This window comes from Gopherus evgoodei, chromosome 2 (genome assembly GCF_007399415.2).
Source record: "Gopherus evgoodei ecotype Sinaloan lineage chromosome 2, rGopEvg1_v1.p, whole genome shotgun sequence".
Classification (NCBI taxonomy): Eukaryota; Metazoa; Chordata; order Testudines; family Testudinidae; genus Gopherus; species Gopherus evgoodei.
Window position 1 is genome coordinate 132,901,745 of NC_044323.1, and position 18,090 is coordinate 132,919,834.

The following is an 18,090-nucleotide window of genomic DNA, read 5'->3' on the forward strand; positions in this document are numbered from 1 at the left end:
AGAGTCATTGACTTCAGTGGGGCCAAGATGTCACCCCAGTTCTTCAGATTTCCAATCCAATAAAAAAAATTACTTCAACTGATTATAGCAATTACTTCATTTCAATGCCCCTATAGTTTTGGTGCTGAAAATTCTACCACCGAAGCATGCCATAGATTCATCATCTTGTCATATCAGATGAAAATAAAAAATCAGGTCACTTAATATAAATTTTCAGCAGTCTACCAAAAGCATACATTCCCTGGTGTGTAATTTGTCACAAGAAGATGATCAATACAATTTATTATCAATGGCAATTCATTACAATGACAGACAAATGAGCAATTCGTACAGTACCTAATGCTGCTCATGCTTCCAGTGTCTGATCCAAGCTTACATCTCTCCAGTTGGCTGGCTACAATCTGGCGTTCAGCCTCAAGTTCTCGAGTCAGTCTCTCAAACTGCAGCTCCTGAAACACAAACACAAACATTCACTCAATGATCTTTGCAAGAATCAGAAAGAATTTCAGTTCATGTGTCAAATTATAGCTTGTGAAATAAGTGTTACTATGACAGCTTCTGTGAAAAGCTTCCCCTCGCCCCTCTTTTTAACACATTCAGAGTCAAAATGTATATGATAACACTTGCTGGTTCACTCATAATTCTGATCATGTGCATTATAAATGGAGTTAGTTTATTTAGGGTGAAATTTTCAAATGAGATTAAGTGACAGACATGTCAAAATTCCATCCTTAGGGCATATGTTTTTCTTAATGGTGGTGTAATAGGTTTTCACTAAGCTGATACAAAGATGCTAAAACAAAAGGAGCAATTTTTGACATTTATTACACCTCAGCTAAGGGATCTGTAGAGAATAATACATGGTGATGAAATCGTTTGTACTCAGCTAAATATTCATCATGCAACATAATGGAAAAATAAACTATAAGATAGTGTGTTTTTATTGGACACAAAGTTTAATTTCAGCATCTTGGTGTTGTGTTGGAGGTAAACTCTTGTGGTTTCAGAGCAGCCCCTTCTTAAAATCCTGCCACTAGCTGATGGTAGGGTTAGGGTAATTTCCCTAATTCTCTGGATATTACCAAGCCAGAGAAAACATAGCCATAGAGCTCATAAAATATTTCTGATTTTTTTTAAAATGCACCAGATTGCATCAAATATAAGTTCCCCCCACACACACCACATATCCAACTCCCACAGAACACCCCCTCCCTTCCAAAAAAAACAAACCATCACCACATTACAAGGTGAGTATAAAATGAACACCCACTACAAGATCTTCATTTCTCCATGGGCTGTCTGAACATGTGGAGTACTCAGTATATTTTTCAAGAACAAAGAATATTTCAGCAAAATGCACTTATTATAAATTTGTCAAGTTATGCTGCCTTTTCTCCTTGGTTATAGTTATGAGAAAGCTAGTGTACATGGCTGGCCCTTTAATGTTAGCTAGGTCCTGCCTCACCTATGAGGGATCAGCCCCCTCCCAGCTGAGACTGATTGTCCGAGGTCAATTATAAAAGCCAGCAAGTGGCTCAGCGGAGTAGAGAGTTGCCAGAAAAGCACTGGGTTGTGGGAGAAGAAGAGAGACACAGGCTGAGGTAAAAAATGTTGTGGGAATCCCTTGTTAAAATACTGGCAACACATCAGTGCTGAATCTGTGTGTTCTCATATATACAGTCTCTCTTTCACATACACACACAAAAGCAGAAACAAACAAACTCAGTGCTATCACACAACAAATAGTCTGTGTGATGACTATTCAGTCGCTTGCACTGTATTTACCACCACAGTATCCCACAACAGTACAGTTAATATACAAAACAAAACAATGACATGTTTGAGTCACCCTTCTGGATGACTCAGTAAAAACACTGCAAAATTATTCACACAGAATACCCCCCTCTCTGTGTTTTTCATAATGGTAACTAATTGATAAATGAACTAATTAAAAGCCTAGTTAAACAGAATCACTTTTTATCAAACCCTGATGATTGCCATGTTGTGTTATAGCAATCAGTTACACTGATTTCTAAAATGGAAGAGCCCCAATCCAATGCCTAGTATTGATCTAGACCCCTATTCTGGGAAAATATGAACTTCTAGCACAGAAAATAAGAGTCCGTCAATTGAATCCTGAGCTTCCCCAATCAACAAGATCTAGCTGTATAGATCACTGATCTCCTGTGAGGAAAGATCTCCTTCCCTGCATTGCTGTTCAGTAACCTCCTTTGGCTGGTTAACGGAGTGGTGTATGATGGACTACAGAAACACACTTTCCTCCAGTCTTTATATTAAAAAAAAAAAAGAAGGTCAGAACTGAGTATTTGAAAGTGAGAAGGAAGTAACAGAAGGTTCAGGAAGTTTCACCTTTCCCTCCTGTTGCCTAGCCTCCAGCCCCAGGATCCAAAAGCAATCTGAGTGAGATTACATTTCTCTAATCTCAGATATGGTTCACTTCAGTTTCCAAGGCGATGAAATGATAAGGCTGGTTCTTATTTTATCCAGTTCAGTCTCATCACCCCCCTTATATTGGCACAGAATAATGTAAGCCCTGCATATAAAATGAGGTAGGATCTCAGCACAGTGTGAGAGTGGCAGGATGCAAACCAAGTGTACTTAAGATGCCACTGACATTTGACGGAGGCCATTTTAAGTATTTGGCACTCAATTACTATTCCACTTAATATTTGCCTGAATATGAATACCACCAAAATACCCAGAGTGTGTAAGGGGTGAAACCAAACTGATTATCTGTTGCATCACTACCCATATAATATATGTTTAAATTCCATAAGTAATTATGTATGAACACCATACCAATGACCAATGACAACAAAAGTTACTCTGGTTCTACTACTTAGGTGCCATGTTTCACCCTAGAGGCTGCTGCATCTTAGTGGCAGATGAAGTATTTTTAGAGTAGTATATGCAATTTTAAAAACATGTTGGGTCTTTAGCGGAGTTATGGTAGTGGTGAATTACAATACTTATTAGTCAGTCTAAAAAATTGAAATTAAACTTCATGCTTATAGAATGCCCACTAAAGTCAATGGGATATGCATGTGCATACCTGAGGACAGAATTTAGTCGCATGTTACTGGGCTATTTATTTTAAATGTGGAGGGGTTACTGTGTTTGTGTGTATTTACATTTTTTTTCTGACTTTATTAAGCTTTTTATAGTTGCCTACTTCATATACAATATTTATATAAATTATCCAAGAAGCTGAAAAGACTGTTGATCAACTTTGCAAGAACTATTACATTCATGCTCACAAGACATGAGAAATATATTATTTAAATGTTTGAGAGAACAAAATCACAATAACATAACAGAGAACTTTTTCTACTTGCTACTGTGCTTGCATAGTAGATGAGAGCACTTCAAATAATGAGATTTTGAATTCATAAAATAAAAAAAAATTACTATTATATAATACAAGACATTCATTTTTTCCAAACAAAAATAGAATTACACAATAGTTTCTATGTAATAACTAGGATATGTATTCAGACAAATGTATGCACCTTTGAAGATGAAGAGCTTTGTAACTTGACACCTTAGAGGGAAGTTATCCAGTCATTGAATTTGGTTTGGCTTATTACACAAGGCTCATTCTCACCTGCCCAATGAGAGAAATGCACAGATAGTCTTATGCCTTTTCAGGGGAAGTATAAGAATCAACGAAGACTCAAGACACCAGTATTTTGCCTGCCAACCATCTCCCTTTTCCTTCCCTTTCTCCAGCTCTGCCAGCGAGAGAGGATTAAGAGAACACTTGGTATTAATCCATCAGAATTGTAGGGTTGCAAATGTATGTTCAAACTTATGCAAAATTTGATAAATCATTTTTAAAATGACAGGATTTGCTATCTGGGGAGATTTCGGCGTGCATTCTGACAGGGTCACAGATGCAAAAGGCCAAAACCTCATCTCCTCATCTGCCTACCTAAGAATTTCACAGGTCAATTCTGGTCCAGCCCACACAACTGGTCACACCTTGGACCTAATTTTCAGCCTAGATGTTAAAATAGTGGACATCACATCCCAGCCACTGTCCTGGACAAAGCATTATATCATTAAGGCAGTGGTCAGAGACCTTCCATCACTCAGGCAACAAGAAAGACCAATGACTCTGATTTCACCATAAAGATTCATGGACTCAAGGAGAGACGAAAGCATGCTGGAGGACAACACCATCTCATCCACAGGATGAGGAGTTGAGGACTAAGTGAAAAGAACAAGAGTACTTGTGGCACCTAGAGACTAACAAATTTATTTCAGCACGAGCTTTCGTGAGCTACAGCTCACTTCTTCAGATGCACAGAATGCAACACACAGACAGGAGATATTTATACATACAGAGAACATGAAAAGATGGAAGTATGCATACCAACAGGAAGAGTCTAATCAATTGAGATGAGCTATCGTCAGCAGGGGAAAAAGAACTTTTGAAGTGATAATTAAGATGACCCATAGAAGGTGTGAGGAGAACTTAACATAGGGAAATAGATTCAATTAGTGTAATGACCCAGCCATTCCCAGTCTCTGTTAAGGCCTGAGTCAATTGTGTCTAATTTGCATATTAATTCGAGTTCAGCAGTCTCTCTTTGGTGTCTGTTTTTGAAGTTTTTTTGTTGCAAAACTGCCACCTTAAAGTCTGTCACTGAGTGGTTAGAGAGGTTGAAGTGTTCTCCCATTGGTTTTTGAATGTTATGATTCCTGATGTCAGATTTGTGTCCATTTATTCTTTTGTGAAGAGACTGTCCGGTTTGGCCAATGTACATGGCAGAGGGGCATTGCTGGCACATGATGGCATATATCACGTTGGTAGATGTGCAGGTGAATGAACCCCTGATGGCGTGGCTGATGTGATTAGGTCCTATGATGGTGTCACTTGAATCGATATGTGGACAGAACTGGCATCAGGCTTTGTTACAAGGATAGGTTCCTGGGTTAGTCATTTATGTTGTATGGTGTGCGGCTGCTGGTGAGTATTTGTTTCAGGTTGGGAGGCTGTCTATAAGCGAGGACTGGCCTAGGTGAATCATTACCATTCTACACTATCAGCCTTGACATGCTAGCCCCCAAACTGCTTCTTCCTCCCCCCTAACCCACAGATATCTTCAGTTTTCTAACATACTGTGACATATGAAGAGAGAAGGGCAGAAACTCAAGCACCAATGGTGGAAAACACAGTCTGATTGAAACAGCATGAAACAATGAATTCTTCAAAGCCTATGCTATACTATAGTCCAAGAGAACCTCTCTATCAGCTTCCACTGAGGATGCCAAATCCTTCTCCAAGGAGCTAACCAGGCTGGTAAACTGATTAATTAATCTGGAATGCCTTCAACCTGCATTGGAATACTTCATCACACTTGGTGCACAACTGTCATCCTACTTCACTGAAAAGATCCAGGAAGTCTTCTCAAAGAGCATGGATCTGTTCCACTTATACCCACCAGCCAACAGCCCATCTGTATTCCTGGAGTTCAGCAAATTCACTCATCAAGAAGTTTTAGACACCCTAAAGGGGTCTTGACCAAAGACTTATTAATCTGATCTATACTCTTTCTGGCTTGTGAAAGAGAGTCGTGAACAACTGGTACTACTCCTATTGAATTTGCCAATGTCTCATTCAGAGAAGGAATTTTCCCTTCTTCTTTTAAAAATGCAGTACTCTGATTAACACTGAAGAAACCCACACTGGATACATCTGTCCTAGCCAACTATCACCCCGTGTCAAGCATCTCATTTCTGAGCAAACTCATAGAGAAGCTAGCAAAAAGCCAACTACAAGTTCACTTAACTGAAGCTAACACTGTAGTTCTGGCTCAGTTTGGATTCAGACCAGGACATAGAACCAAAACCATTTTAGTGGCAGTGCTGGATGACTTCTTCCTGTCAACTGATAGAGGACAGACATCCAGTCTCATACTGTTGGGCCTCTCTGCAGCAATAACACTGTTGACCCTGAGATTCTGCTCTTTTATCTGAGAGAGGTGGCAGGTTCAGGATAATGCACTAAAATAGTTTGAGTCTTTCCGGGAAGGACATACCCAACAAGTAGATCCCTCACTTGTGGAGTTCCAAAAGGATCAATTATCTATACAGTCCTTTTCAACATCTACATGCAAACACTAGGTGAACTGGTCAAACAATGCGGACTCAAGTGCCAGCAATATGCAAATGATACAGAGCTCTACCTATCCTTCACCACAAACAGCCACAGAACTACCATCAATATGGCCCAGTGCTGGGATGAAATCAGCTCATGGATGAAGAACAGCTGACTGAAGCTGAACCCAAAACCAAGCAATACAGAGGTGATGCTGGTGGGCAGAGGAAAATATTCTGAAGAGCTTTCAGCCACGGTGCAGTCTCTGTTGGCTGAAGATACATATCCACAATTGGCCAATTCAATCTGTAGTCTAGGAATAGTTTTGGATTCCTCGCTGATGCTGAGCTTTTGCATAGCAGCATCCACAAGTAATGCTTTCTACCATCTCTGCTTAGCTAGGAAACTCTGTTCCCATCCTGAGAGATGAAGACATGGCCTCAGTTTTTTATGGCTTTGACACCTCTCCTCTCAGCTGGATTACAGCAATGTAATATACCTGAGCATAAAGCTGTCAGCATTTAGGATATGCCAGTTAGTACAGAATGCTGCAACACATCTCCTCAGAAACATAGGCTACTGTGAGCACATCAAACCTGTCCTCCACTAGTTTCCCATAAAATATCAAATCAAGTTCAAGGTCTTGGTCTTTATAGTAAAACCACCCTAGTCCCAGGCCATGGAGTATCGAAAAGATCACCGGAAGAACAACAACTCTGCTACTCTGGCACAATGGAATTCTCAAAAATAACTCTCAACTCCCCGATCTGCGTGGGAGACAGAACTTTCTGCGGGTGCAGTCCAAGACTGTGGAATAAACTACCCCAGGAACAAAGATCCATCACAAACCTCACCACTTTCTGCTCCAAGAGCAAAATGCATTTTAGACCTCCCATTTCTAATATAAACATATAGCAACATGTATATTTACAAAAAAAACTAAAATAAAATACACACTACCAAAATAAGATACACTGCTGCCCACAGGTCTCTTTCTCTGGGGAAGAGAATAAGAGTACAAACAACATGTGACAGATGTGAGACTTAATCCACTACTGGAAGGCACTCAAATACTACACTGATGAACTTGGTGTCAAAATCTATATAGAATAGAACTGACAGAACATAATAGTCTCCTAAATCCTATTCTGTCCATACAATTATATGCCCAATACATAAAAATCAGGCTAGTATGCATTTTATTGTGATATTTTGGCATTCAACTTTCTATAAACTAAAAGTGACTCCCATGTATTTGAGCTTCCTTTCTTTCCCTTCCAGACACTTTTTCTTTTCTCCAACTGTCACTGTTTATGTACCTTTTCCTCTCTCTCTCTCTGGATTTGCTCTTTGTGTAAAGTTTAATGTTTGCAGGTTTATTACTTTGTGGTTTCCTCGGTTTCTGTTCCCACTAACACCATTCTTTCATAGCTCTGCTGTCTTCAGAACATTTTCTTCTTATGATTTTGTTTTTCAGATTGTACCCAATGTACAGGGTACCCCCATGTTCCTAGTCTACACCTTCCCCTGACAAATAAAGAAATAACGGAAGAGATGCTTAGGGAATAGCTGGGATGAGCAAGCAGCAGTAATTTTACTGTCAGTCTGCCCTAAGGCTGCCATTTCTCATCTCCCCTGATGACTTCCACCAGCTGCCATTCAGACACAATAAAGATGGGGAGAGGTTTTTCCACACACTCCCTTCCCCAGAACCAGACCTGACAGCCCATTGAATACATGACTGATTGAGGAGGCCCTGCATGCAGGGGTTGCATGTCCCTTTGGAAACAAAACAAAAAGGTGAAGTGAGACTAAATGTGAGAATAGAACGAGATCACCATCCCTCAATGTACCACTAACAATATGCAGGAGGCCTTGAAAGGTCTTTAGTATTGTTATGGAAGAAATTATAGTGGCTAATATTTGAGTGAATCCATATAGTTTTATATCCCTTATCTATATTTCAGATATATGACATAGTGATAGGAGCTATTAAAATTAGAAATAATATTGATGTTTACATTTGATAAAAAGCAGGTACTGAACCTGGCTCAAGCATTTGTCATAATATTTATGTAGCCTGTAACCACTCAACCCACTGGCCAATTCCCTATTGGTTCATCACCACAACCTCACAATACTGTTAGTGGGAATCTAATGAGTCATGCTACATTAGAATTAAAAACAGAAACAATGGTTATGCAAGTTTATGTACATACATTCCATTGTTAACTGCACAAGGAGGACATTTCTGCACATCAGTGTAGGCCATACTGTAATGTCAAAATGATGTTGAAGGAAGCATAGGGAGATGACAATGGTGAAAAGACCATTCTGACAGCCCATAGCATTGAGCAACAGATGGTGTCTGAGGTCAACACACAAAAAAGTGTAGATTGTGATGCAGCACTCCAATTATGTCAGAAAGGAAGGGGCTTTTTACTGTAACTTTATGTGCAAGTCTGCTGGAGACTGAAGTAATTTGTGTTTTAAAGTGATGTTGCCTGTCTCACTGTCTCTCTCTCTCTCTGGTAACAAGTGTTGATGAGTTGAATTTATCCTTTATATTTTCTTCCTCTCTTTCTATTTCTCGATAACCATTTGTAGCAGGTTATCATATGGCAACTAAGTTCCTGTATTTTCATTTTTGGTATAAAACTTCAATTTCTCCTACATTCTGCAGCAAAGATGGGCAAAACGGTATATATTTTGTAAGCCTTGAGCATGACTAAAGGTTTGAATCCAACCCTTATGTAGGACAGAATGATGCGGAGGGAAGCTACTCACCTGTGAGCTGCCAGCTAGAGTACAGGGAATAAATCCTCTATACAGTGAAAAGTATACTGTGCTTTGCATGATAAACCAGCAGCTACATCCCCTTCTCTATGGGTGTATAATGCACAAAAGGGCAAGTTTTTAAATGTGAGCTGAGACAGGGTATATTACGTGCAATGTATCTGAGTCCTCATCCAAACTCTGGAAGTGCCATTTTCAGCAGCCATAGTCTTGAGAAAATTCCTAGAAGCAGGAATGCAGTACTGCTGCAGTGCAGCACTCATCTATCTCAACAGATTTTGGGTTGCACCAAATTGAGTGTCCCTCTCATCCCTAAAATGGGCTCTCTTAACACACCTCTGTATACCCCTATAGAGATGGTTCAGTTGTCTTTTTATTCTCCTACAGAAATGGGTACAAACATGTGTGTTTGATTTACAGACAGAGAACAGAAATACTGACCAACCCAAAGAAAAAGGACGAGGGAAACCCTAAATTGCTTGTAGGTATCACTCTCCAATATTAAAAGGGTTAGAAAGACAGAAGATAAAAAACAGCTTAAAACAAACTAAAAATTCTAGTTCAGATCAACAGAAACCTGTACTTGCTGTAAGACAGGTGATGAACTGGCATGCTCTGCCCTTTCCTCCCTATTAACCACATGATCTGGCTATCTAAAGTTTGGTTTGTTCCCTATTTCTGTCTCCTGGTATAGGGTCATGCTGCCCACTGTCTGTATTGATATATTTAAATGTTGGGAGAAACAAGGTCAAAAGGAATAGGGCTTCACTGGAGTCACATAATTGTATGTAAGATGTACAGATATTGAAATATGCCTTGAAAATACCTTGTTAACAACCTCTCTCTCTCTCTCTCTCTGTTGGTTAAACTATCTGGTGGCAATGACCCTTAAGCCTATTCTATACCGTAGCTTCCTCTTGAAGCAGAAATCAATATGGGACCCAATATTGACTGAACCCACAAAAACCTTGAAAATCCCCAGTGAGACTGAGCCAGCCTTGTGGAAAAGATTCTCCCCCATCCCAGGATTCTTCCTGCAGCTCTCATTGGCTGGGAACGGTGAACCATGGCCACTGGGAGCTGCAGGGGACCATGCCGTGCCTGCGGACGGTCAACATCAGTAAAATATCTCACAACCTGCAATCAGATTACCCTGATGGGCCACATGCAGCCTGCGGGCCGTAGGTTGCCCACCAGTGCTCTAGTGAGACATCCAGTAAGCACATTTTAACTGATGCTATGTGCATGTCTCTTTTTATAAGTTCAAGGAAACTGGCCTAAGAGAGATTTGAACCATAACTTTAAGCAAATGCTTTTGATATTTTAAACTTGTCCCTTTTGGACCAATCCCTTCCAGTAGCAGGAACTACACTCTTAAAAGTGCCGTAAAGACAAGTGCATCCCTTCTCCTTGGATAATTACTGGGAAAAGTGATAAATGTGTTAGATACTAATGAACTGATGATCATAAGTAAGCATTACATTATTATAATATTATTGTTATATTATCTTGGTGATTTGCATAGTTCCTTGGTGTAACGACTAAGCCTTAACCACAGTTGATGACACCTGCTTGCAGGACTGTATTGGTGTGCTCATTTCATGGATTGAATGTTGATTATGTCTACACCTGAATAGTGAACTGTTGAAAGTATAATGATGTGGTTCTGGGTAAATTAATGAATTGCTGATTATTTAAGAATAACCAACTGTTCTGATTTGAGAAATACTGTTCAAGTTAAAAGTTGGCCTAAAAATAACCGAGTGTTAAAATTAGTAAGCTAGCACCCCCTGGATTCAATTAATTCAGATTCCATTTGAATATCGGCTCACAGAATTGGCAAATCTAGTTTGTTAGATTTCAGCTTTAAAATCTAACTGGCACATCAGCAAATTCATAAAATTGACCCTCCTTTCCTCCCTATGCTTACATGTACCTGCTTACTCAGGTCTCAATTTACTTAACATTTCTTTAATTTGTAGGACTGATTATTTTACATGGCAGAAATGTTTACGCTTTAGTGTGTTTTGCAAAAGACCTCCTGAATTATGAGCAAAATTCATAAAATCCAGCAGGTGTGAAAAATCTGAGGAATTAAGTTCACCCTGCAGAGGTTTCCTGGATTTTACTGTATTCTCCAGAATGCAAGAGCCAATTTATTAATTTTAAAAAGCTTTAACTTGTGGTTGTAAACATACCATTCACGAAGTACCTCAGAGTACTGCTATTCACTTGATCCTGCAGACACAGGAAAACAACCCCACTAAAACAAGTACAGACATCCCTGGTAAGATTAATAGGGAAAGGCTGATTAATAATATACAAAAAATAGGCCTCCTGAGTTCAAATACCTCAAGGATAACAGAACTCTAGTACAGATGTACTAGGTTAACCTAGTAACTAGGATAAATTGTGCTCTAATTAGTGTCACATTATAAAGACATATCATTATAAATATCCAATTATATCATGTATAATACTATGAGTCACAGCTCTACAAACTCTGAATGAGGTAATTTCTTATAGCTTATAACCTCCTTATTTTATCAGCCTAGAAAGCCAAGATGACATGTAGCACTCAACAATGCATATCTTCTCTGCTAGAAACAGCAAATCTTGAAAATGATTAACTTTCCAAGAAACAGGAAAGTGCACTGTATATAAGCAGCTATGACGGTCCAGTCTACATCCAGAATCAGAGCAGAATTATTTGAAGATCCTGGACATGGCAAAACCACCACCTGCAATGCCAATCAACACATGGATTCCAAACTGGATGGGGATTAGCAGCTTCAAAGTGAGGTTTCAAAACATACTTTTCCTTCCATCGTACTACTCCCTCCATTTTCTCATTCTCGGACACCATTGTTTGATTCTTGCTTTATAGTATTCTACTCCTCTTTCATTTGAGCATTTCATTCTTACCCTGCACAGGGTTATACTATGGTCAGAATGGGGCAAAAAATGTTGTATTTTTCCACTCCCAAGTCTCATTTGCCATGCTCACCACCTCAGTATTCCTCCACCAGCTTGCTTTCATTGTCATGTATTGGCAAATCTAGTTTGTTAGACTCCCATGTATTGTAGACATGCCATGTATGCCTTTCCCAGTAAAACTGAAAAGGGGAAAATTCAATACTGGTAAAAAATTTTCACACCACAGCTAATCAGACTCTGGAATTAATTGTGATAGGATGTCACAGAGGGCAAGACTTTCGCCAGGTTCTAAAAATAGCTTTTATATGGATAACAAGAATAGCCAGGGTTATAATAGTAAATGCTAACAGAAGTTTTGGAAGGGATTAGGAGAATTATCCCACATCTTCCTGCTGTGGAGTTCTTGCACCTTCTTAGATATGGATTTAAATCCAGAGCAACTTCATTGACATCAGTGAAGCTAAGAGCAGATTTTGGCCCACTATGCCATTTATATTTATTAAAACTGGATAAAAGAGCTATTTCTTCTATGCAGTGTCAGAATATTTTTAAACAAAAATCCTTGTCCTATCTTAAAAAAAAATAAACAATTTAGGCTAAATTCTGTTCTCAGTGAGTGGCGTTAGGCCCAGGTAAAACCAGGAGCAGAATCTGATTCTATATCATATGACTCTTTCCTTTCATGCACACTGTTACATTGCCCCATTACCTACTTCTCTCACCTTCCAGGCACACATGCTACATCTTCCCACATACTGACTGCTCCTCTGATTCATATTGTGTGTCTACCATCACTCCCACTCCTGTGCAAACTATCTGTTCTTGCTTCCGCAGAACAGTCACCACAGCCATATTAGGCTCTCTCTCTGCCCTTTTTCACTATTCTGGTGTCTCCGTTTTTGCAGTTTTTCATCCTTCTGTCTTTTTTCTCCTCTTTTAAAAATAACCTTGTGCTTTTTCAGCTCATTTCTCTACTCTTTCTTTGGCCTCTATTATTCTTAAACTTTTTCCTCTTCTCACCTCTCCTTACCTGTTTTGCCTGACTGCTTCCCCATTCTCATTGGCAGACAGTTTTTCTTCCATCATGATTGTGCTGCTGTCCTCCTTCTATTCCTACACTGTGACTGCTCAGCTCATCAGAGCAGTAAAGTGAAATCTCCGTCAGTATAGTGTTAGAACTTCAGAGAGCATGGTAATTTCACACCAAAAACTTTAGCATTACTGTGCTCCTGAATTTTAATTTCATCTTATTGTTCCTCTGAACTGGACATATAAAGATTTATTGAATCCAGAGCTCAATATTGTTTCAAAAGAAGAAGAAAGCGGCAAAAAAAGAATAAAACCCATGCAAAGATAAATCCATTTGTGTTGACAATTTGGGGTTTGAATTTGATGCACATAACCAGAAAGAGATGTTAATACACCATTACTTCTAAGACCTTAACCACAAAAAAAATAGTAAAATGAGAATTAAAATGTAGTTAGGGTTAGTCAAATGGCACCTTATACAATAGGTCTGTTCCCTTCTCAGTGTTTAATAATCGTCCTAAATGCTTTCTTCAGTTATTACATTTTTTTATTGCTACTTGTGTGTGGTAGCACTGCAGAACCAACATGTTATTGAAAGGGGAGATCAACTCATTTCTTGTTTCACAAATAATACACCTTACTGGTTATATATGCAAAATAAGAAATACAGCATGTATAATAGTAAATTTCATTACCACTGTCAGTAGATGTTTATTTCTTTCTTTTCTCTTTTCTTTTTTTTTTAAAGGCACCCAATTGCATGTAGCCAAGCACCTTTCCTGTTTTGTTTTCCCTCCTCTTTCATTTTTTAAATTTTGAACCAGTGACACTGAAAATTTTACTGCTTTTCTACTTATTTGCAACATTCAGCATGACACTTATCAAATGCACCTTGACATACATATTTCATTCTAATATTCCATTTATTCTGTGAACAGAGCAATATTCCATGTATTTGTTTGGACTTTGCTTATGAATGTAGATGAAGGTTTGAGCATGAACATATCATGATATTCTATCAGATATTATTTTGCTCATTCAAATAATGTATATGCTTTCTACTATTCTTAAATAGTAAAGCAAAAATGGAATTTCAAGCAACATTGGGTAAAATGTGTTTAATTCTGCAGTGCACATTATAGGATTTTCCTACAGTATTAGTTCAGTGTCTAAGTATCCTTAGTTCAGTATCAGTTCACTTTAATAACTCAAAAATGATTTTGAACTATTTTCTCTGTATTTTACCATAGCTGTTATTAAAATATAAAGAGAGAAAGGACAAGTGAAATCGATTCTATGATTCTAAAATCACAGATACTATACCTTTCTGCAGATTATGGAAATTCTCCATAGATCTCTATTATTCCCAATTAGGAAAACAAAACAAAACAAATAATAAAAATGAGTTAGTTTTCAAAAGCTTCATTATGATCTTATTCTCATGATTTCAGTATGAATAGCCTTTCTTAGGAAAAAAAATAAGCCTTTCACCTAAGAATGTAATAATATTATAACATGATTATGTGTATTAGTGAAAAGATGTATTTATTTTTACAAGCCAGAACCCAGGAACTATTATAAAGCATTTCCCTATACCTTAATAGATTCTTCTTACTACAGATTTTCAGATTTATGGACTAGCTTCTGCTTCCTCTGAAGTCAATGAGAATTTTGCCATTGATTCCAGCTCTAGAAGATCTAGACTTCATTTCTCAGGATAAAATATTAATATTAAATTGAATTGATACATGAACTTCCTGTTCCTGGTAAGCAGTAAAAAAGGAAAAGGAATGGCTTTACTCTAAATAATCATAGCATACTGTACAGTTAAATACACTAGGCTAAATTTATGTCTGTGGCTCTAAAAGATTACACAGGTGTATTGTATACTTGCTCTACTCTGAAATTGTCATCTCTCACAAAAATAAAGGCTGCTGTTCATATAATATAGAGCAGAGGTTCTCAAACTCTATCCAAAGACTACTAATCCCCTGCAGACACTTTCTGGCAGGCCCGAGAAAGCTGGTTGGCCATATGCTGCTGGACCTCTGCCTTATTCCCAGCTTGTAAATCACATTAAAAAGCAGCTAAAATGCTTTAAATACTTCCCTAATCTCACGTTTCTATGTAAGCAAGTGCTGTAGCTACCACACGGCTGTTACACAACTGGAAATGGAAGGAAAGATGTCCATGAGACTATCTATCGTTTAAAATGTCATCCCCAAAAGTCTGAGAACTCTGGATTGCTAGTCAATTCCCCAAGCACTAATGGGTAAATACGGACACCAATGGTACAACAGCTCAGGAACAATCCATTTAGGAAATAAAAGACCTGGTGGAGATGTTGTTTTTTTTTTCTTATTTTTGATACAAATATGCAGAGATAGTATAAATAATTAAATTTGATTAGCTACTAGGATCAAACAATTTCACTAAGATTACATTGGATGTAATCTGAAACTCAGACAAACAAATATATATTGGTCTAAATTATATCCTCCCTCAGTGTGAGTACACTAGAAAACTATGGGATTCAGTGAATCTTTTCCACCCTAGAGTACCCATTGCATTGCCAACTCTCATGACTTAATTTCAAGTCTTCCAATAATTAGCATATTTTCATAAAACCCCAGCTCCTGGAGGCAAGTGATTACTTGAGAATCCTTGATTTAAAAAAACAAACAAACAAAAAAACTTTTCTAATCCTCATCATTGCAAATAAAAGCTTGAAAATGTGCCCCAAGTGTGTTCTAAAGGCTCAGAAATTAGAATAAAACAAATAAACCCAGACTACACCCAATATTTATTGAATTGTTAAAAAAAAACTCCTGGTTTTTCAACCACTGATGATTCTTCTAGCCTTCGTCATGATTTCTGAGCACATGTGCTTGCCAATACTACACATAGGTAGACAAAATCTGGATCCCAGTTCTGCTGAGTGAAGCAATGCAGTGTTTTTAAGTTGGGATCTGGCCCAACCATGTGTGCTGGGATGGCTGTGCTGGGGGAAGCAATAGCTATAACTGTTACACAAGAGTTAACAAGGGTTGCTTCCCAGCACACTCTTCTTAGCATCCAGGAAGCATTGTCTTTCAAAGGCATAATGCCCCAGCAACCTCTGCTGAGACAGGGTGCCTCCTCCAGTGCAGCTCAGCCTCCTCACAAGAAACATAGTTGAAACCCTATGATTATATAAAACCAAAAACAGACTAAGTCCAGGGCAAATTCAATTCAAAGGAATACACTAGGACTAAATAACAGAAGTCACTCAGATGACAAACAAGAAATTATAAATTATTAAACAAAATCATAACACTACAAGGAATGAGTTTAGAAGATGGAACAGAATGAAAAATGAATCCACATGGAAGAGTAGCAGTGTAGAATAAATATTTGTTAAATGTATGTTTGAGGAAAATGATTTTGGAATATGTCATGCACATATCTGGAATTGTAAGCAACTTTCTAGCTGGGAAGGCTCACGAATGAAGTTACTGTAACAGCAGGAAACAAGTGCTTATGGCCGGATGAGCATTTGCACTGAACACACAAAATGTATCAAAATTATCCTTGTAAACAAGGGCTTTCATGTCATTTGCTGGTAAGAGAGTGGATTCTCTATTAGTCCCTCTACCTTACACAACTGCCCTCTTTCACTTCTCTAGTTTCTCTCCTCTCCAGATCTCTTCTCCTCCTCACCTTCAGATGTTCCTCGTCTCACAGTGCAGGCTTTGTAAGATTTAAGCTCTGTGCATGCTGCATCTGGCAGATAATGACTGACTCATACTCTCTGTCAGAAACTGTGATGGGGATGGCCAGGCCTAGTGGTCAGAGCCGGAGTCAGGAGTCTAGGGTGGAATTGGTGCAAGGCTGGAGCAGGAGTAAGAGCAGGGTTGGAGCAGGCTAAAACTTTGGCAGTCTGTTGTCACTGTCAGGCAGGAGTGAGCAAGCCCTGGAGTGATATTGAGCAGACTGAGCTTCTGTTCCTCCTGGGAGGCTTATACACCTGGTCTGGGAGTCACAAGGCCAGTTCCTGGCTTGTGAATTCACTGGAGCTCAGCCCAGGAGTGACTCATCACAATACACTCCCCCCTCCAATACTGCTGCCTCTGTTACCAAAGCAGTGCTAGAGGAAACCACTCACAACTGGTCAATCAGGGAAGACAGCAAGTAGCCTTGAGCAGGGAGGGGAAAGAAGGTATGCCCTGCACAGCTGAACCAAACGTAGCCAGAATCTCCCCAGACAGGGAAATCTATAAGGGAGTAGGACACAGTAAAGCTGACTGCCCCCTGAAAAGGTGGTGGGAAGTGGGGCTCAAGGCCACCACCACTCAGCACCTCAGGCTTCCTCCTTGAGCCACTGCTGCTGAGATAGGAGAAGGAGGCCAGGTAAAGTTTCAAGCAATTCTTCTTTCAGACCTCTAGAAAACCAAGAAGATTAAAGGGTTAATGGGAACCAGCCTCTGCTCTGTCCAGAAAGCATTCAGTTAGCCCACTCAGTGCTTTCCAAGTGTGCAAGATTCTCTAGGGCAGTAAAATACATGCTCTCTGTGATCTCTCCCTAAGTAGAACTGTGCAAAATGTACTGTATATAGTCGTTCATAAGCTGATTTTTGTTTTTTAAGTAAAAGGAAGCACCAGAGAAGGGGGTTGGCTTATGAACGGGTATAGAGAGGGAGAGGTGGGACACAGCTCCCCTACCCAACAGCGGGAGCAAGGAGAGGCAGCACAGCCAGCAGAGCCAGAAGGGAAGAGGTGGGGCCGGAGTCTCTCTGCTTCTGGCCATGCTGCTCTCCCCCCAGCCTCCAAAGCAGCTGCAGCTCCAGCCAGGCTAGAGACATCCTCCCTTGGCCCGCCCCAGCTAAGGTGGGAAGGGATGGGATGTGGAGAGTGTGGGGGTCCTGGGCTAGGGGTGGGGTCATGTGGGGGCTGGTCACAGGGGTTACTCCCTACCCCCAGATTCTCCCCCCAAAAAATTTCCCCACCAGTTGCTCTCCTGGCCCGTCAGGGTAAGCAGCTGGCAGGCCAGGACATTTTGGTTACTTAGGTTTAGCTCCGTGCCTGCAGACACTCGAGGTAAACAAACTGTCTTGGCCCGCCAGCAGCTTATCCTGATGGCCCGAGAGCCAAAGTTTGCCGACCCCTGAATTATAGGATTGGCTTATAGTGTCATAAAATTTTTCCATTTTTACTTATCCATCTTG

At 39.5% G+C, this 18,090-nt stretch overlaps 1 protein-coding gene across 1 annotated transcript in view; it reads right to left on the reverse strand.

The window, feature by feature from the left end:
• Nucleotides 1-18,090, reverse strand: part of CTNND2 (catenin delta 2) — a 1,223,799-nt gene that overhangs the window by 731,188 nt on the left and 474,521 nt on the right. Inside the window, 1 exon segment of the mRNA XM_030551717.1 lies at nt 337-449. Within this exon segment, the coding sequence (XP_030407577.1) occupies nt 337-449 (113 nt within the window).